General features: G+C 39.3%; 1 protein-coding gene and 1 long non-coding RNA gene across 2 annotated transcripts in view; one reads left to right on the forward strand and one right to left on the reverse strand.

Annotated features, from left to right (window-relative positions):
• Window positions 1–8279: 8279 nt before the first annotated feature.
• On the reverse strand, window positions 8280–18331 carry fgf20b (fibroblast growth factor 20b). Its single transcript, XM_061901709.1, has 3 exons — window positions 17699–18331; window positions 17434–17537; window positions 8280–9990 (listed from the first exon to the last, which is right to left on the reverse strand). The coding sequence occupies exons 1-3, from the start codon at window positions 17991–17993 to the stop codon at window positions 9745–9747; spliced, it is 645 nt and encodes a 214-aa protein (XP_061757693.1). The 5' UTR covers window positions 17994–18331; the 3' UTR covers window positions 8280–9744.
• LOC133553473 (uncharacterized) overlaps window positions 18229–19298 on the forward strand; it is a 54602-nt gene continuing 53532 nt past the window's right edge. Inside the window, exon 1 of the long non-coding RNA XR_009806922.1 lies at window positions 18229–18307. This is a non-coding gene — a long non-coding RNA (uncharacterized LOC133553473). The remainder of the gene's footprint in view (window positions 18308–19298) is intronic.

Genomic DNA, 19298 nt, shown 5'->3' on the forward strand with positions numbered 1-19298 from the left:
CGGGGAGAACATGCAAACTCCACACAGAAAGATCCCGGGCCTGGATTTGAACCCAGGACTGCAGGAACTTCGTATTGTGAGGCAGACGCACTAACCCCACTTCCACCGTGAAGCCCTGGGCTGAATAGTGTAATGGGTAATTGAAAAAAAAAAAAAAAAAAATTGTGGGCTGAATAGTGTAATGGGTAATTGAAAAAACTTTTTTATTTAACATTTATTCTAATTTCCATCCTATCCATCCATTTTCTACCGCTTATTCCCTTTCGGGGTCGCGGGGGGCCCTGGCGCCTATCTCAGCTACAATCGGGCGGAAGGCGGGGTACACCCTGGACAAGTCGCCACCTCATCGCAGGGCCAACACAGATAGACAGACAACATTCACACTCACATTCACACACTAGGGCCAATTTAGTGTTGCCAATCAACCTATCCCCAGGTGCATGTCTTTGGAAGTGGGAGGAAGCCGGAGTACCCGGAGGGAACCCACGCATTCACGGGGAGAACATGCAAACTCCACACAGAAAGATCCCGAACCTGGATTTATTAGATTAAATACCATTTTCACAAGAAAGGAATGTGAGGGAAAACATTTTAGGGTCACACCTTATGTAATATTCTATATGAGCATTTTCTCGCCCAGCCCAGATAATGATTTCACCTGCAATTCTTTCTTGTTGGAAGCCCCAAGACGCTCCCAAAGAAAGAAAATCCCAAAAGAAAAATGCTACACAGGAACGAACAAGCAGAAAACATGTTTGACAAAAATGTATGGTACAAGAAAAAATCATATATAACAATAAATAATACATTCTAACGTATTTTGAAATAGGGAGTGACTTTTACATATATACATACACATGTACTGATACACATAAACAGTAAGGGGTGGTTATGACATGCGGTGACATGTAAACTAGTGTTTAACAACTTTATTTCCTTTTGTTCAGCACTCAAGATTGGTACCGACACGATTTCTGTAAAATGTTCTATTTTATGCAGTATAAATGTGAATGATGTACTTAATGTTAATTTAAACAGTATAATATAATAACAGTAGAGGGACATTTAATGACTTATATTCAATTAACCTAAAACACATTATTCCTTTAAATGATATTTGTGTCAGGTTCTGCGTATAACAATGTCAAAATTTGTGGCCCCAGTGGCCCAATGGATAATGCACTGGCCTCCTAAACCAGGGGTGGTAGTTCAAGTCTCATCTGGGATGTCCACTTAAAAAGAGTGCATGGAGTGTATGTCCATTATCACATATGATTATACATATAATAAGTTAAACAAATAAAATAAAACTAGTTTCTTGAATGTGTGATTTTTTTTTTCTACTTTGTCTAACTTGAACAAAAACATTTGAACCTCCATCTGACATGAAGTTTATCTTTCTCTCTGTCATCAACCCAAATATATTCCGCCTGAGGGTTAATTACTGTTGTTAGTCTTTAGCAGACACAATGATGTCATTGCCTAGAAGAGATGGAGCTCAGTCCACATGCATTGCATGTCATTATGTAACTAAACCGCATTCCAATTAGCTTTATTCCCACTGTGCTGTCACTTTAAATGCTTCAGCAGAAACAGCCATGACAGCTTCTCCAAAATCTTTTTTTTTTTTTTGTTGCCACCGTATCTATATTCTACTAATGTCTCTATGGAGATGGAGACGCAAACAAAGGAAACATTTTTTCCACTGGCGCTGACAGCTTGAAATGTGGAGTGTGAGTAAATCAGGTACGGGACGTCCTCCGTCTTTATATAAGTTCCGTTCCTACAACGGCGATGAAAGCCAAGTTTTGGTGTAAGTCAGAACTTATACGTAAATGGACAGCTAAGTCACTCACATTGTACACAGAACACTCATACAAAAAAACATTACACATAATAAATACAAACAGTAAAAAAGAAGATAACCACTCAATATTTGTGTTACTGCGGTTGTTGTTCCAAATGAGACAGAGATAGGGTTATTGGGGGAAGGAGGTCTCAATAATGAGACCACTACACCGTTGACAGTCGATTATACTGTTATGTTTTTTCCCTTGGCCTCAATCTGGACCCCCTCTCCAGGGGCCCAGGCTTAGACTGATTTTATCTATTTTTTTTTAATTTTCTGTTTTTTTTTGTTTTTTTTCTCACCCCCCATTGTAACCTGTAGCGAACCTTTTTTTGTAAGGGGTGCCAGAAGTTGGCAGACCCGTCAGCGATCCTGTTCTATCTCCCCGTAGTGTGTGTCTGATCTTGAATGGGATTGTGCTGAGAAATTTAATTTCCCCTCGGGGATTAATAAAGTATTTCTGATTCTGATTCTGATTCTGATTCTGCGCTACAGAGCGAACAGCGGGCCTGCGCAAACCCACCCCTCCCTCTGTTGCAAGTTGGTGTGATATATGTATGTTTAATGTGTGCCATGCTATGTGAGGTTTTTTCCTCGGACTCAGGCTAGTCCTCTGCTGAGGGTCTAGCCTTGGACTGATAGTTTTTTTACTCCCCCCCCCTCTCCTAATGTCACCCTTTTCTTATCTTTTTAAGGAGCGCTGTAACCGGCTGATCCGTCGGCGGTCTCGTCTTGTCCCCCCCCTGTAACGTATGTCTACTCTTAGCGGGACTGAGCCGAAAATTTAATTTCAGTTCTGATGTGTTTTGTAAATGTTGGAACTTACAAATAAAAATGATTCTGATTCTGATTCTGATTATACAGTATAGGAGCAGATCACTTCACAGATACCATCTTTATCCTCCATGATAGTTTCAAGGTTTGATCGGGATTTTTTTTATCATGTTTTTTTGACTTTCTTAACATTTCAGTTCACTTTCCTTTTCTTTGATGCACTTGCCTTCAGACAATTCTACATTATGCTTGGGAAACAAAACAAAAGGCAAACATTTAACATATGGGACGTTTTCTTTCCTCATAGCGACGATCAAAAACTCATTCTGCTACCTTTGTGTTCTTCCTCCGCACGCACATATGTGGTTTTATTTTCTTTCTGCACAGTATTGGTTTAGTTGGTAACCGCAAAACGTCACAACACGAAACGTCACTACACAAAACGTTGTTACACAAAACGTCCTTACACGAAACGTCCTTACACAAAATGTCCTTGCACGAAACGTCGTTGCACGAAATGTTGTTGAACGAAACATCGTTATACGAAACATCGTTATACGAAACGTCGATATACGAAACAGACAGTTAAGGTAGAGCTAAATATGTGATGAACATGGTTAGGAAAATTACTTTCCAAATGTTACTTCTTACTTTCCCCCAAAATTAGTTGAATTACTAATTGAATTCCTTTTTGATAGACGTGAATAATTACATGGGGTATTGTAGAATAGTATTGTGTTGTACGTTAATTATTCCTCTGTAGTAGTAGGAATGGTACGGGATGGCGTCGCTTGGTTGGTAGGGCAGCCGTACCACCAACCTGAGGTTCGATCCCCAGCTTCCACCATCCTAGTTACAGCTCTTGTGAACTTGCTCAAGGCACTTCAACCTTGAACCTGGTGAGGACCTTGCATAGCAGCTTCCTCCATCAGTTTGTAAATGGGTGAATGTGGAAATAGTGTCAAAGTGAGTATAACACATTTAGCACTGGTGTGTGCGTGTGGTTTGCACAATCAACTAGCTGGGATTCTGGGATTATTCTTTTTTGTTGACATTGACACAACCAACTCAAAAGTAGCTTGTTACACATTACACCAACTGTATCAGAAACGGCGTTGTAAAGTACACAAGATAATTAAAGGTCTACTGAAACCCACTACTACCGACCACGCAGTCTGATAGTTTACACATCAATGATGAAATATTAACATTGCAACACATGCCAATACGGCCGGTTTAGTTTACTAAATTGCAATTTTAAATTTCCCGCGATGTGTCCTGTTGAAAACGTTGCGGAGTGATGACGCTTATTATGACGAGTGCTTGTGACGTTATTGCTTGGAGCGGTCATTTTATCCCAGCACCACTCACGGCTAAAAGTCGTCTGCTTTAATCGCATAATTAAACAGTATTTTGGACATCTGTGTTGTTGAATCTTTTGCAATTTGTTCAATTAATAATGAAGACTATAAAGAAGATTGCTGTTGGTGGAAAGCGGCGGATTGCAGCTGTCTTTAGCAACCAAAACACAGCCGGTGTTTCTTTGTTTGTTGTGAAGCTTTAATATGGAACAGAGCGGTCAAGCGAACATGTTCCTCCACCACATGTCATTTGGCAGGTTTCGGTGAGAGAATTGCGGTAAAAAGTCGGCTCTTACCGGAGACATGAGCGGAGCTTGCGTCCTCCTGCAGCAGCTGTCAAAGAGGCAGCTACGACTTTCTTGGCTCCTCCATGGCTTCCATCAGAGACACTGCCGGTCACCACACCACCCGACTTTCAGGTGTGACATTATAATCTCACTAAAACACTAGTAACACAATAAGCAGATAAGGGATTTTACAGAATTATCCTAGTAAATGTGTCTAATAACATCTGAATCGCTCCCACTGCCGTCGCCTTTGTTTTTTTTCTTTACTGCTTCATTCTAACTTTCCTCATCCAAGAATCTTTCATCCTCGCTCAAATTAATGGGGTAATCGTCGCTTTCTCGGTCCGAATCGCTCTTGCTGCTGGTGGCAATGATTATAAACAATGTGAGGATGTGAGGAGCCCTACAACCCGTGACGTCACGCGCACATCGTCTGCTACTTCCAGTACAGGCAAGGCTTTTTTATCAGCGACCAAAAGTTGCGAACTTTATCGTGGATGTTCTCTACTAAATCCTTTCAGCAAAAATATGGCAATATTGCGAAATGATCAAGTATGACACATAGAATGGACCTGCTATCCCCGTTTTAATAACAAAATCTAATTTCAGTAGGCCTTTAATTAAAAAAAGTAAAGGTGTTAGTAAAAAAAGAAATAAACAAACTTGTATGTTGTGTAGTTGCAGAAATCTCCGAGGGTATCTGGAGCTTCAGGTGAGCTTCTTTCACCTCCTCAAACACACCAATCTAAATATAGAGAAGACGCTGTTTGACAACAAAGAAGGCTGTAATTCTTCCACCCCCCCTCTTACTAAGCCCCACCAGCAGGTCTGACATCAGTGTTTTGCGGTACCACCTGTCTGTGGTGGACGATTACCGATTTCCACACCTGTTAGTCAACCCCAACTCCCGCCTCACCCTTCTTGATTGAGTTTCCGAGAGCCCTTCAAGGCCACTGAAGGGGTGATGAAATAAGTCAGGGAGCGTCCATTAGACTTGTCAGAGGGAAGCGAAGAGTTTTAAAGAGTCGCTAGCTGGAGGAGCTGCTGGAAGACAAGTCAGGCACCTGACATCAGCACAAAAAATGTGCATGGTGATCAACGTTTGATGGAGATGTTGTTTGGGGTGGACGATGCAAGTGACACTATCATGCACTGGACTTTTGACATCCATTTTTACCGCTACGCTGTTCAAAAGGGGCTGGAGCTATAGGCAAAGAATGGACTTCAGGCTGGACTTATCACCAGTCAGTGACAAGGCATATATATATATATACCCCGCCCTCCGCCCGATTGTAGATTGTCGCTGACCCCAAACGGAATAAGCGGTAGGAAATGGATGGATGGATATATATATATATATATATATATGTTTATATATGAGGTGGCGACTTGTCCAGGGTGTACGCCGCCTTCCGCCTGCAGCAGCTGAGATAGGCTCCAGCACCCCTCGAGACCTCGAACGGGACAAGCGGTAGAAAATGGATCGATGGACATATATATATATTTGCATTACTATACCTTTTGCATAACTGTACTTTATCCCATTACTTATATTTTTCACAACTTTCCCTTTCCAATATTTCCTGCATACAATGTTTACTTTTACCCTAATACATGTACCTCAACCATCTTCGTTACTCTAAAAAAAAAGTTGAGCCGGTGACCTAATACATGCTTGTTGTCATAGCAATGCTAAGCGCGAAGAAGAAGAAGTACCGCTAGTAACATAGCCGTGGTATCGGACTAGTATTGGTTTCTGCAAAATCTGGGTTTTGGGATTGGATCGGAGGTAAAAAATGCAGCTCAGCTGCATCCCAAGTGTTTTTACACACTTTGTTTAATTGCTTTTACTTTTGATACTTACGTAGATACAACAAATATCAGGTACTAAAGTTATATTAAAAAAAGAAGACTTTAGCTTCTACCTAAGTAATTTTCTGGTCAGATACTTGTACTACTTTCAAGTATTTCATACAAAACTGCGGATTTGTTTAGATTTTTTTTGCTTTTCCAGTTCTATAATGAGTATGTGTTTCACATTCTGGTTTTGGGTATTATTGGCTGTGACCCCATGATGAAGAGGCAAAGTACAGGTAAAAATGTATTTAATGACAAAACAAAAGTAGTGCAGCAGGGAAGTGCCAGGAAGAATAGGAATGTTATGCAGCATGAAGGTACAAAGTAGAAAGTACAAATGATACAGCGCTGGCATAAATAGATTTTCAATTAGAGTCAAGCGAGGGAGTCAGTGTTTAGACTAAAGTGGTGACAAATAGAAAAAAAAGAAATAAGAGCGCTGGATAGGAAATAAAACATAGCACAGGAAACTAGTAATAACTGTCATTAAATATCATGACAGTATGACTAGAATACATATATATAGTTAACAAATGTGGAAAAAAGGTCACATAAGTATTATATTTTTATAGTGTATTCATCTTATTTTTCTTTTTCTTTTTTTCTCATCACGGATTAGAATTTCAGGATGTGGATGGCACCATAGCGACTCTACATGTACCCATATTGAGATCCTCACCATAGTATAAGAGGCAGCTTCTTGCCACCCATCAACAAACATTTGCAAACCTGCTAACCCCATCTGTCCTACAATTTTTGCACACCTATGATGTATGGATTTCTTTGGAAGGTGGGACCGGAATGATACACACACCTCGTCCATTACTGGTGTGGAACTAAAGGTGAGGAGAGACATTATCACGTTCGGAGTTGATATCATGATCGGCATGTTTTTGTGCACATACACACAGCTTCTAATTCCCTGAATGCTGCTGACATGAATTGATGACAGAGGCATGTTGTTGTTTAAGGTGTGCAAGTGGAAAGTCCCAAAGTTCCATTCACACACACACACACACACACACACACACACACACACACACACACACACACACACACACACACACACACACACACACACACACACACACGCACGCACACACATGCACGTACACACACACACACACACTTTAAAAAAAAGAGAGGGAGCTGGCAGCGGGGTTTGGCTCGGTGCATGGAGACATCCCCCCTGGCTCGCCATCACACACACACACACACACACACACACACACACACACACACACACACACACACACACACACACACACACACACACACACACACACACACACGCACACACACACGCACACACACACACATCACAGGCTGAGCTTTCATGCTTCGGCACAGATCTTCTCCCAACTGTGGAGAAAACTGTGCACAGATATGAGAATGTGGCATCCTAAAAATATATCACTCAGCTGTTTTGTGTACTATAGCTTATACACAACTCATCTGCACGACACTGCGGAAGCCTCAGGTAGCTCCTTCAGCAACAGACAGTGCAGGAAGGAGCGCTAACACAGGTCACAGCCAAATATTGTACTTATTGTGCAATCGTTGGTGTGCGGTACTATTGCCAAGTTATTTGTTATTTTCTTACCTTCCTAGCATTGCTTTTTACTCTTTTATTCCATTTACTTAAATGAGTCATGTTTACTTTTTGCCCCATTCATGTAGTATGCACATCAAATCTACATGTTCCTATTCTACCCTACAATGAGAGTCAAATATAAAAACAGATTGTTGTATCAAAACCTCTCTAACAGCCAATCAACACAGGGCATCATTGTCTTCAGTGCAATATTCATTATTGCGTAAAGATAATCGGACATTATTCACTCTTATTTGGAGAAAAAAAGTCCTAAAGCTGTCAGTCTGTTGATCTTTATCACTCTGACCTCCACTTTTATTCAGCCACTAACTTGTGCTGCAAGTCAACATTGTAAGTGTGGGCCCATCGTGGACTTTGAGGTTTTTATGCACTTCTTATACAAGCACGACGGTACCCATGAAGAAACACAACATTGATCTTGCAAGCAAGTTTATAAGTTGAAACTTTGGAAGATAAAGGCATCCGCTCCATTTTGCTGCTTTTAAAAATCACCTTGTCGGCTCGGGTTTTGACGAGTTAAAAAAAAAAAAGCGTGATGGTGATATTCTTATTTATTGTTTGACATGAATCAATTGTCTTATGAGGCCTGTCTGGAACTGACACTTGTGATGAAATGCACTGAGTTGCAAATGTCACGAACATATTGTTAGCGGGTACAGTAGTAGGAAGCTTTCCTCAGGATAAGACAACAAAATAGTACAGTGTATCAATCTTTACATCAGTGGTGTCCAAACTCATACTGAAAAATCCAAAGATGCAGGAGGCCTTTTTGATATAATTTGAAAAAAATACTTAAAAAAAAAACTTTACGTTATAATTAGCATAAAAAAATATACCTAATTAAAAAAAAATGTGGTCAATTTTGATCAATTATTTATTATTATCACAGTAATCCCTCGTTTAATGCTTTTAATCATTATCAAACATAGAGATAAATACATTTCCGAGAAGTAGAAATCCTTAATTATAAACCAAATATTTTCATAGCTGGAACATTACCAAAAACATGTTTACGACCTTCTACATACATTTTTAACGTTATGAGAACCCTCGAGACATGAAATAACACCCTACAGTCGCCTTAACATTCTTTTAATCCAGTAGAGTAATTCTACTGAGGCTGAGCCAATCAGTGGCCAAGATACTGAACTGCCACTCAAAATGGTTTGGTTTCCTCTAGTTGCCAATAGTACTGTAGTATTAATTTTTTTTCAGCCCTTTGCATGCTTGAAAATACTTAATTTTGGACCAAAAAATGTAGAATATGTTAGGTTAATTGGCAACACTAAATTGGCCTTAGTGTGTGAATGTGAGAGTGAATGTTGTCTATCTGAGTTGGCTCCGAGAGGGACAAGCGGTAAAACATGGATGGATAGATGGATGTCTAAAAATATATATTTAAAACATTTGCGATGTGGTGAAGCTGCAAGGGATGACTGCATTTTATTTTGTCTCTCTTATTCAAACCACCACACTTTGGACACCACTGCTTTACATAGGTCATATAGTTTCTAGTGGTTCTTCTATTGCATGTATCTAAATGTAAAAATATATTCTGAAATAAATAAATATATAACATAAATATATGTATCTAAAAGGAATAAATAAACCGTTACACGTTTGCTCTTCTTTTAAAAAAAACAAAGTCAGTGATTTCCTTCAAAGTCCTTCGGAATAGACCAAATCAAACCCCAAATAAACATGTTCCCACGGTCTCCCGCCAGTGGGAAGGCCGCTTCCCTTTGGTTTCCTATTCCACGCAGGTACTTTGAGGCTCTTCCGTCCACACAGACAAATGAACCCCTCATGCCGAGCGTGCAGACTGACAAAGTCAGACAGTCTCGCCTGTGTGCGGCCGCTGAGAGATGCCCGTGCATTCCTCCGAGGGGCCCTGGGTGCCTTTATCCCTGCCGGTTGGGCAGCCTGCACCGCCTGCGTCCATCCGCTCGCTGCCTGCGAGGGTGGCAGCGGTTATCCCCGCCCTGAACCTACAGGCGGGTCTCAGCTGTGGCCCAGGATGTCCCTGTACAGCTCTGGCACGCGATCAGGGTCAACAGGCCTGGGCAAGAAGTGTGTGAATTTCTGATGCCGCCTGGATTTAGTCCCATCTCTCGGTGTCCCATCTTTGTTCAAAGCCACAAAGTAGCGAGTCCCTTTGTCTCCGTGTTTGTAGAGGTTGGACGAGTATGTGTTGTACCAGTTCTCCTCAAACTGCTCCCTGAAGACGCATTCGGCTGTCAGCTTCTCCTGACAAGAAAGAGAAAGAATTTAAAGCCCACAACATTTTCAAACATCTGTCCTACGATCACAGAGGTTTTAAAATAGCTTGTGTACGAGGGCCGACGCGCAGGAACGTCCATACGATGTAAACACAGATATGATCCAAAACACATAAACATCACAAAACACATGCAACAGGAAAGTGCTGCAATCACTTAAATGTCTGCAGGATCAGAAATAACTGCATGAGAGAACGGAAGTGAGGCAGGCTAGCAGGGGGGCCAATTCTGAAGAATATTCATCTTATATTTTATAGAAGGGCTGCAACGATCAATCAATTAATGTGATTAGTTTACCAGATGCTTCGATTAATCGTTTAATGAGTGCAACTAACAGAAACTGATAGAATATGCAGATATAGTTTCCTAAGTAAACACACTTAAGATCGGTGGGTGCTGACATCTGTGCGGCGGTGAACAGAGGAGTTTCTATTTTACATTTTTATTAATGCAAACATGTTAAAAGTACAGTATCAATGTTGGTGATGTGTGTTTTTTAGAACAAACAGTGAAGGATACGGCAAGCAGAGAAATTGTTGATTATTTCAACTATTTTCCTCTATTTACTCTACCCTACCTTTTCTCTACCCTGAAATCAATCAATCAATCAATCAATGTTCATTTATATAGACCTGAATCATTAATAAATAAATGATAAATGGGTTGTACTTGTATAGCGCTTTTCTACCTTCAAGGTACTCAAAGCGCTTTGACACTACTTCCACATTTACCCATTCACACACACATTCACACACTGATGGAGGGAGCTGCCATGCAAGGCGCTAACCAGCACCCATCAGGAGCAAGGGTGAAGTGTCTTGCTCAGGACACAACGGACGTGACGAGGTTGGTACTAGGTGGGGATTGAACCAGGGACCCTCGGGTTGTGCACGGCCACTCTCCCACTCCGCCATGCCGTTTTAATTTACAAAAGTCAATTTTTTCCTTAAAAATCGATTGATATTTTTGTTGTGCTTTTAGATAATATAAACTTCCTTTTTTTAAGAAAAATATGTTTTTTTAAATAGTCACTTATAAAAATATTTTTTTTATCATGAATAAACAAATATAGGTTTTAAATATATGTTTATAAAAATTACTTACATTCTTTCATTTAGATTTTTTTCCAGGGGGAAAAAAGAATTCTTCTCAAAATGTATTTATTAACACAATAAATGTTTCTTCTTGACAATAGACCTTTTCATTTTGGAAAAATGTGTACTCTTTTCTTTGAAATATGCATATTTTCTCCAAAACATATACAAAACTTTCTTTTAAAATAAATCGTTTTTTTGTTTCTTTTTGTTTCAAATACACCAATTATTTTATTTTAAAAAAGTCATTTTTTCCCTTAAAAACAACTTTTTGTTTTGTTTTTAGACAATGTAAACCCCTTTTTTGTTTAAGAATTTTTTTTTTTAATATATAGTCACTTATGACTATATTTTACACAAATACAGTAAAAACACAGCATATTTTTTGAAAATAAAAATATTTTACCTAAAACTAAAATACTTTTTGTTGTGAAAATACTGTATAATATACATTGGTGTGGTAAAATATTGTATACACTTGTATATTGTCTGAATGAGGAATGGAGGTCTTATACAGATGACACAATGCAACATCCAAAGCTTAAAGATAGGACTTTGTAAGCTTGTCAACATGCCACATACATACATACATACATACATACATACATACGTATGAAGCTCATATGAAGTAAAGCTGGGGAAGTGTCTCAAAGGGCTGCACAAACCACAACACAAACCACTACGACATCCTAGGTAGGCCCACATAAGGGCAAGAAAAACTCACACCCAGTGGGAAGTCGGTGACAATGATGACCCTGTGGGACGTCGGTGACAATGATGACTATGAGAACCTTGGAGAGGACCACATATGTGGGCAACCCCCCCAGCCCCCTCCCTAGGGGAAATAAAATGTTATATCCGATTCCTTTATTAATCGAAAAAAATAATCAATAAATTATTTGATTACTAAAATATATGATAGCTACAGCCCTACTATTTAGTACCAGAGTGTAATATGACCTCTTAATGAATTAGAGCAGGGGTCTCAAACTGTACCCCGCCTTCCGCCCGATTGCAGGCGAAAGGGAAAAGCGGTAGGAAATGGATGGATGGATGTGCCACATTGCAGTTATGATTGCCCCCTAGAGCAGTGGTTCTCAACCTTTTTTCAGTGATGTACCCCCTGGGAACTTTTTTAAAATTCCAGTACCCCCTAATCAGAGCAAAGCATTTTTGGTTGAAAAAAAAAGATAATTACTACACGGTCTAGCTCCAGCCTATCTTGCCGATTGTATTGTACCATTTGTACCAGCAAAAAATCTGCGTTCAAAAGACTCCGGCTTATTAGTGATTCCTAGAGCCCAAAAAAAGTCTGCGGGCTATAGAGCGTTTTCCGTTCGGGCTCCAGTACTCTGGAATGCCCTCCCGGTAACAGTTCGAGATGCTATCTTAGTAGAAGCATTTAAGTCTCACCTTAAAACTCATCTGTATACTCTAGCCTTAAAATAGACCACCTTTTTAGACCAGTTGATCTGCCGCTTCTTTTCTTTCTCCTATGTCCCCCCCTCCCTTGTGGAGGGGGTCCGGTCCGATGACCATGGATGAAGTACTGGCTGTCCAGAGTCGAGACCCAGGATGGACCGCTCGTCGGGACCCAGGACGGACCGCTCGCCTGTGTATCGGTTGGGGACATCTCTACGCTGCTGATCCGCCTCCGCTTGAGATGGTCTCCCGTGGACGGGACTCTCGCTGCTGTCTTGTCAGCTTGAAATGAACTCTCGCAGTTGTGTTGGAGCCACTATGGATTGAACTTTCACAGTATCATGTTAGACCCGCTCGACATCCATTGCTTTCGGGCCCCTAGAGGGGGGGGGGGGGGGGGTGTTGCCCACATCTGAGGTCCTCTCCAAGGTTTCTCATAGTCAGCATTGTCACTGGCGTCCCACTGGATGTGAATTCTCCCTGCCCACTGGGTGTGAGTTTTCCTTGCCCTTTTGTGGGTTCTTCCGAGGATGTTGTAGTCGTAATAATTTGTGCAGTCCTTTGAGACATTTGTGATTTGGGGCTATATAAATAAACATTGATTGATTGATTGATTGATTGATTGATTGATAAAGAAGTCAAATACAGCACTATGTCATCAGTTTCTGATCTATTAAATTGTATAACAGTGCAAAATATTGCTCATTTGTAGTGGTCTTTCTTGAACTATTTGGGAAAAAAGATATAAAAATAACTAAAAACTTGTTAAAAAATAAACAAGTGATTTAATTAATAAATAAAGATTTCTACACATAGAAGTAATCATCAACTCAAAGTGCCCTCTTTGGGGATTGTAATAGAGATCCATCTGGATTCATGAACTTAATTCTAAACATTTCTTCACAAAAAAAGAAATATTTAATATCAATGTATGTGTGTAGTGTGCATATGTATGTATATATTTATCATTTATGTATATACAAGTTCATTAAGTTTGTACATGGAGTGAACAAGGAAGTTCGAGCTCAGAGTAATTTATGATTTAAAGAAAAGGGGTTGGATTAAATAAGTGTATACTTCTTCTCACTCCTTTTCAAATATGTTAAAAAAAAAAAAAAAAAAGTCGAATGCTCATTTGTCTTTGTTTTTTTTATTCTCCATTGTTTTCATTTTGTTATAATAGCCGTTAAGGCTATAGCACTGTATTGGATCATGCTTGCTCTGTTTTTTTTTTTTTTTTTTTTTTATATTTGATATAAAAATAAATATAAAAAAATATATAAATATTCATAGAACATGTCCACAAAAAATCTAGCTGTCAACACTGAATATTGCATTTCTTTTCACAGTTTATGAACTTACATTCATATTTTGCTGAAGTATTATTCAATAAATATATTTATAAAGGATTTTTGAATTGTTGCTATTTTTAGAACATTTGAAAAAAAATCTCACGTACCCCTTGGCATACCTTCAAGTACCCCCAGGGGGACGCATTCCCCCTATTTGAGAACCACTGCCCTAGAGGCCTGCTTGTACAGTGAATATATACAAATATAAACACTTAATAACCTCAAGATATTATTACACAGTTGAATATGCATTATTGATATTTTTTTAATGAACAAATTGATGCATAATTTGCTTTGGAAACATAAGTCAAAGTGACATGACAGCAGATATTTAGGAATGTTTGATAACAAAAAATGCTTTGAAAATGTTGTTACATAATCAGAGAACATGAAAGTTTAGAAGGTGTGCTGTTTCATCAAAGTACTTTTTTTTTCTGTCAACATTGAAAGAAAAAAAATGTTTAGCAAAAAAGATAAAGTGCTTTATTTAAGCAGATTATTTCCAGGCTTCATGTGTGCCAAATAAAATGACGTGGTCGCCCTGAGGTCTTGAGTTTGACATGACAAGAACTAAGGCATAAACTAAGCCTTTGCCACAGTTGACCATGCATACTATCTTATTACAGAGGTTAGAAAACTGGGGCTGCTCTTCAAGTCCTATCTTGTTCATAGGACATACTTTGTTGAATTTAGGAACTGTCTCTCTGACCTAATGGCTATGACCTGTGGGGCTCCTCAGGGTTTGATTTTGGGACCCCTATTGTTCAACATGTATATGCTGCGACCAGGCCAGCTAATACGCAGCTTCAATGTGTCCTATGTGCAGATGACACAGAGATCTTTGTGTTAGTGACGGCAGGTGAACGTCAGCCTGTTGAGTCACTTTGTCACTGCATCAAACAGAGCAGTGTGTGGATGCAAAATCATTTTCTTAATTTCAGACACAACTGAAATAAATGTTTTTGGCACACAGAAGCAGAGCGTATTAGTCACCATGAGACTCTTCGTCTGAAGTCTACTAATTCAGGTTTGAAATCTCGGGGTAAATATGGACTCAGACTTGGACTTTAACCCCTAGGTCAATAACATCAGCATCTTTTTACCACCTGAAAAACATTGAAAAATCAAAGGAATAGTGTCCAAGTCAGGCTTAGAAAGACTAATCCATGCCTTTGTCTCCAGCAGGTTGGACTATTGCAATGGCCTTCTCACTGGGCTCTCCAAAGGAACTGTGAAGCAGCTGTATTAAATGCTGCTGCTGGAGTCTTGACTAGAACCAGGAAATACAACCATATTAGTCCAGTGCTCAAGTAACTGTCCCGACTTCTTGCTGCTCAAAGAATAGACTTCAAGACAGCTTTAGTTGTGAACAGGTATTTGCATAGTCTTGTGCCAAAGTACATCTCTGACATGTTCGAGCCACAAAAAACATCTCAGCCTCTAAGAACTTCAGGGAGTGGTCTCCTGCGTGTGCCCAGAGTCAGGACCAAACACAATGAGACCAGTTTCAGTTTTATGCTCCTAAACGCTGGAATGGTCTTCCCAGAAGATGTGAAACAGGCCTCAACCTTGGCAATGTTCAAATCCTGGCTGAAAACACTTTTATTTAGTTGTGTGGATGTTATTTTATCTACAGTCTTTGATTATAATTGTAATAGTCTTAAAATAGTTTTATTTTCTGGTTTTAATTTTAATTATGATTATTTTATTTTCTGTAAAGCACTTCGAATTGCCTTGTGTATGAATCATGCAAATAAACTTGCCTTGAAAACTGTCACTTTTCATTCTGCCTACTTTCACATTGATATAGTTCAAGACCCACCAATGCATGTGTTTTTATGCTGTGTTGTATTGTTTTGTAATAGTTCAAAACATGCTGTTGGCCACCGTACTTGTGCACCTAGATGCACCTTAACTGGATTAATAATAAACAATGTACACTGTGTACAGCCCAATTGTGGCCAGCAGCAAGTGCCGTTATTATTGTGGAATTACATTTTTTATAAAGGAACAAATAGGCGTAAGTTAACGGGAAAAAGTTGAAATGTTAATCATAGTAACACTAATATTAATACACTTTGTCGCCTGACACGGATCAGAGTCATCTGCTGTGATATTGATGGACAAATGTCCACATATATTCCGCACTTACACATACTATAATGTTTTAGCCTTTTATAAATATCATAGTGGCACCTGCATCCTTTAATCTTTCTTGGTAAAAGATAGTAAAGTATACATTATTTATATATGCTTTTACCTGCATAATGATATGGCATCTAACTGCTTCATGAATAATCTATACAGCACACATGTCATAAAATGATCTGGCCCACCACATCATTTTATGTGGCCTATGAAAGTCTGGAAAAAATAGGACTCAATAAAGTACTTTACAAAAAATACATGTATTGCATACAATTGCATATATTTTCAACTTTAATAATATTTAATATAGTTAATATTTCTATATTAGTCATGCAAAACATGCTTTGTTAAAATATAAAAAAAATACTCAAATATCTGCCTGCATTATATTTTTAAAGCAAGTTATTCATCAAATTGTACGTTGTCAGAATGACAATAGAATACACGGTAGAAAAAATAAAATAAAGCTCAGTCCCCAGAATTTTACCTTAAAAAAGCAACTGCATGGGCTGCCAGCAGTTGCTTTTTTTAAATATATATATTTTTTTTATTGGGACAAAGATAATTTATGTATTTAATATGTGTTTACTTACTATTGTGTATTATTTGTTTATGATTTATTTGTTCACTGTTATGTAAGAGAGAACAAAAAAATAGGATAACATTTAAAAGAATTAGGATTAAATAAGCTCAGCTTCTTTGTACTCCTTTTCGTGACATACTGTAACAAGTGGAAATATGTGATGAATTACATTGTGTTGTATGCATGTTCAAAATAAACTGAAATGGAACTAAACTGGGGCTTCACGGTGGCAGAGGGGTTACTGCGTCTGCCTCACAATACAAAGGTCCTGAGTAGTCCTGGGTTCAATTCCAGTCTCGGGATCATTTCTGTGTGGAGTTTGCATGTCCTCCACGTGACTGCGTGAGTTCCCTCCGGGTACTCCGGCTTCCTCCCACTTCCAAAGACATGCACCTGGGGATAGGTTGATTGGCAACACTAAATTGGCCCTAGTGTGTGGATGTGAGTGTGAATGTTGTCTGTCTATGTGTTGGCCCTGCGATGAGGTGGCGACTTGTCCAGGGTGTACTCTGCCTTCCGCCTGATTGTAGCTGAGATAGGCACCAGCGCCCCCCGCGACCCCGAGAGGAATAAGCGGTAAGAAATGGATGGATGGAACTGAACTGAAATCTATAGACTTCTTTTTACAGTCTAAGTAAAACATATATATAATACTGCAATCAAAAGCATAAATGTGTGTATAATATTATCAAGCAAATCCATATCCGTGTATTGTTTACTATTTATTCTAAATGGCCCCCTGAGTGATGTGGCCCCCCAGATGAAAATGAGTTTGACACAGCTGATGATAAGAATAAAAAGAATGTACTTACAGAGCCATATAGCTCTCCTTTATCATTCATCCCCAGATAGAGTCCACTGTCCACTCCTCGAATGCTTATTAAGCCAACAGCCAGGCTTATGAATTCTAAAATCCCTGTAATAGAAGATGACAGTTGATTGATTGACAATGACAATAAATGTTCCATTTATGTGACAGAGAACAATATATATATATATATATATATATATATATATATATATATATATATATATATATATATATATATATATATATATATATATATATATGCGTACCGGAACGACTGTGGTCCTTTCTTGTCCCCTGCACCGTGCCATCCGAAAGTATCTCCAGATGGAAGCCCGTCCTGCAGTACAACTGTCTCCTTCTCAGGATCCCTTTGAGGTGCGTTAAATCCGCCGGGGTGCTGCGGGACAGCCGGTCCCCGGGTACGAGGTGCTCCCCCAGCAGGGTGGGACCCTCCACCAGTGGGGTCAGGACGAAATGGGAGCCGACGTGCGCGAGCCCATCAGCAATGCCGTGCAGGACGCCTCCAACTTCCCCCAGAGAAGCAGCAGCAGCAGCAGCCATCGCGACAAGCCCCACAGTGGGCGAAGTTCACAGAGTGAGCACTCTTGCGTGGAAACGATCACTTATTGCATGTTCTCCGTTACAAACATGTCCACGCTGTGCAATGGCTTTCTTTCTCTCCACTGGCGCTCCTCTCTCTCTCTCTCTCTCTCTCTCTCTCTCTCTCTCTCTCTCTCCCTCTCTCTCGCTCTCTCTCTCTCTCTCTCCTTACCACTCCTCACACTGCATACCTGGTGGTGACGAAAGGCGCAGTGCCTGCGTGGGTCCGTGTGGAGGTGAGCGGATGCGTTCAGGGTGCAGTGCGGAGAAGGCAGGTAAGACTCTCTCGTGGGAGGTTCGCGCTCAGGGTGGCAGGCCAGGTGAGCAAGGCAGGTGCAAAAGCAGAGACGCAGAAAGGGGGCGGGGCTGTCGGAGTTTTGAGGCAAGCCCTGCATAGCAGACTTTGTCTTCCTTTTCTCTCCAACACACACGAGTCGTAAAGCTGCAGTGCACAACAACGTTTTTCATAAAAGTATCAAAGCATCATGTTTAAAAATGGTTTATTTAAACGATGTTAGCACCAACGCGGTGCCCTCGGGCACCAGGTAGCCCGTAAGGACCAAATGAGTCGCCCGCTGGCCTGTTCTAAAAATAGCTCAAATAGCAGCACTTACCAGGAAGCTGCCTCTATTTTTTTAAATTGTATTTATTTACTAGCATGCTGGTGTCGCTTTGCTTGACATTTTTAATTCTACGAGAGACAAAACTCAAAAAGAATTTGAAAATCCAAGAAAATGTTTTAAAGACTTGGTCTTCACTTGTTTAAATAATTTCATTTATTTTTTACTTTGCTTCTTGTAACTTTCAGAAAGACAATTTAAGAGAAAAAAATACAACCTTAAAAATGATTTTAGGATTTTTAAACACATATGCCTTTTTATCTTTTACATTCCTTCCTCTTCTTTCAATGTTCAAGTAAATTGATTTTTTTATTGTAAAGAATAATCAAAAAATTTGAATTTAATTCTTCATTTTAACTTCTGTTTTTTCGACGAAGAATATTTGTGAAATATTTCTTCAAACTTACTATGATTAAAATTCCCCAAAAAATATTCTAGCAAATCTAGAACATCTGTAGAATCAAATTTAAATCTTATTTCAAAGTCTTTTGAATTTCATTTAAAATTTTTGTTCTGTAAAATCTAGAAGAAATAATTATTCGTCTTTGTTAGAAATATAGCTTGACCCAATATGTTATATATTCTAACAAAGTGCAGATTGGATTTTAACCTATTTAAAACATGTCATCAAAATATTTAAATTACT

The sequence above is a fragment of the Nerophis ophidion genome, linkage group LG05, assembly GCF_033978795.1.
Source record: "Nerophis ophidion isolate RoL-2023_Sa linkage group LG05, RoL_Noph_v1.0, whole genome shotgun sequence".
NCBI classification, from domain to species: Eukaryota; Metazoa; Chordata; class Actinopteri; order Syngnathiformes; family Syngnathidae; genus Nerophis; species Nerophis ophidion.

Excerpts from the sequence above, each read along its gene's own strand:
- fgf20b (XM_061901709.1), bottom strand. The coding sequence starts at position 17,993 with ATGGCTGCTGCTGCTGCTGCTTCTCTGGGGGAAGTTGGAGGCGTCCTG. Across the intron at positions 17,538-17,698 it reads AAAGGACCACAGTCGTTCCG|GGATTTTAGAATTCATAAGC; the intron begins GTACGCATATAT and ends CTTCTATTACAG. Across the intron at positions 9,991-17,433 it reads AAGGAGAGCTATATGGCTCT|GAGAAGCTGACAGCCGAATG; the intron begins GTAAGTACATTC and ends CTTTCTTGTCAG.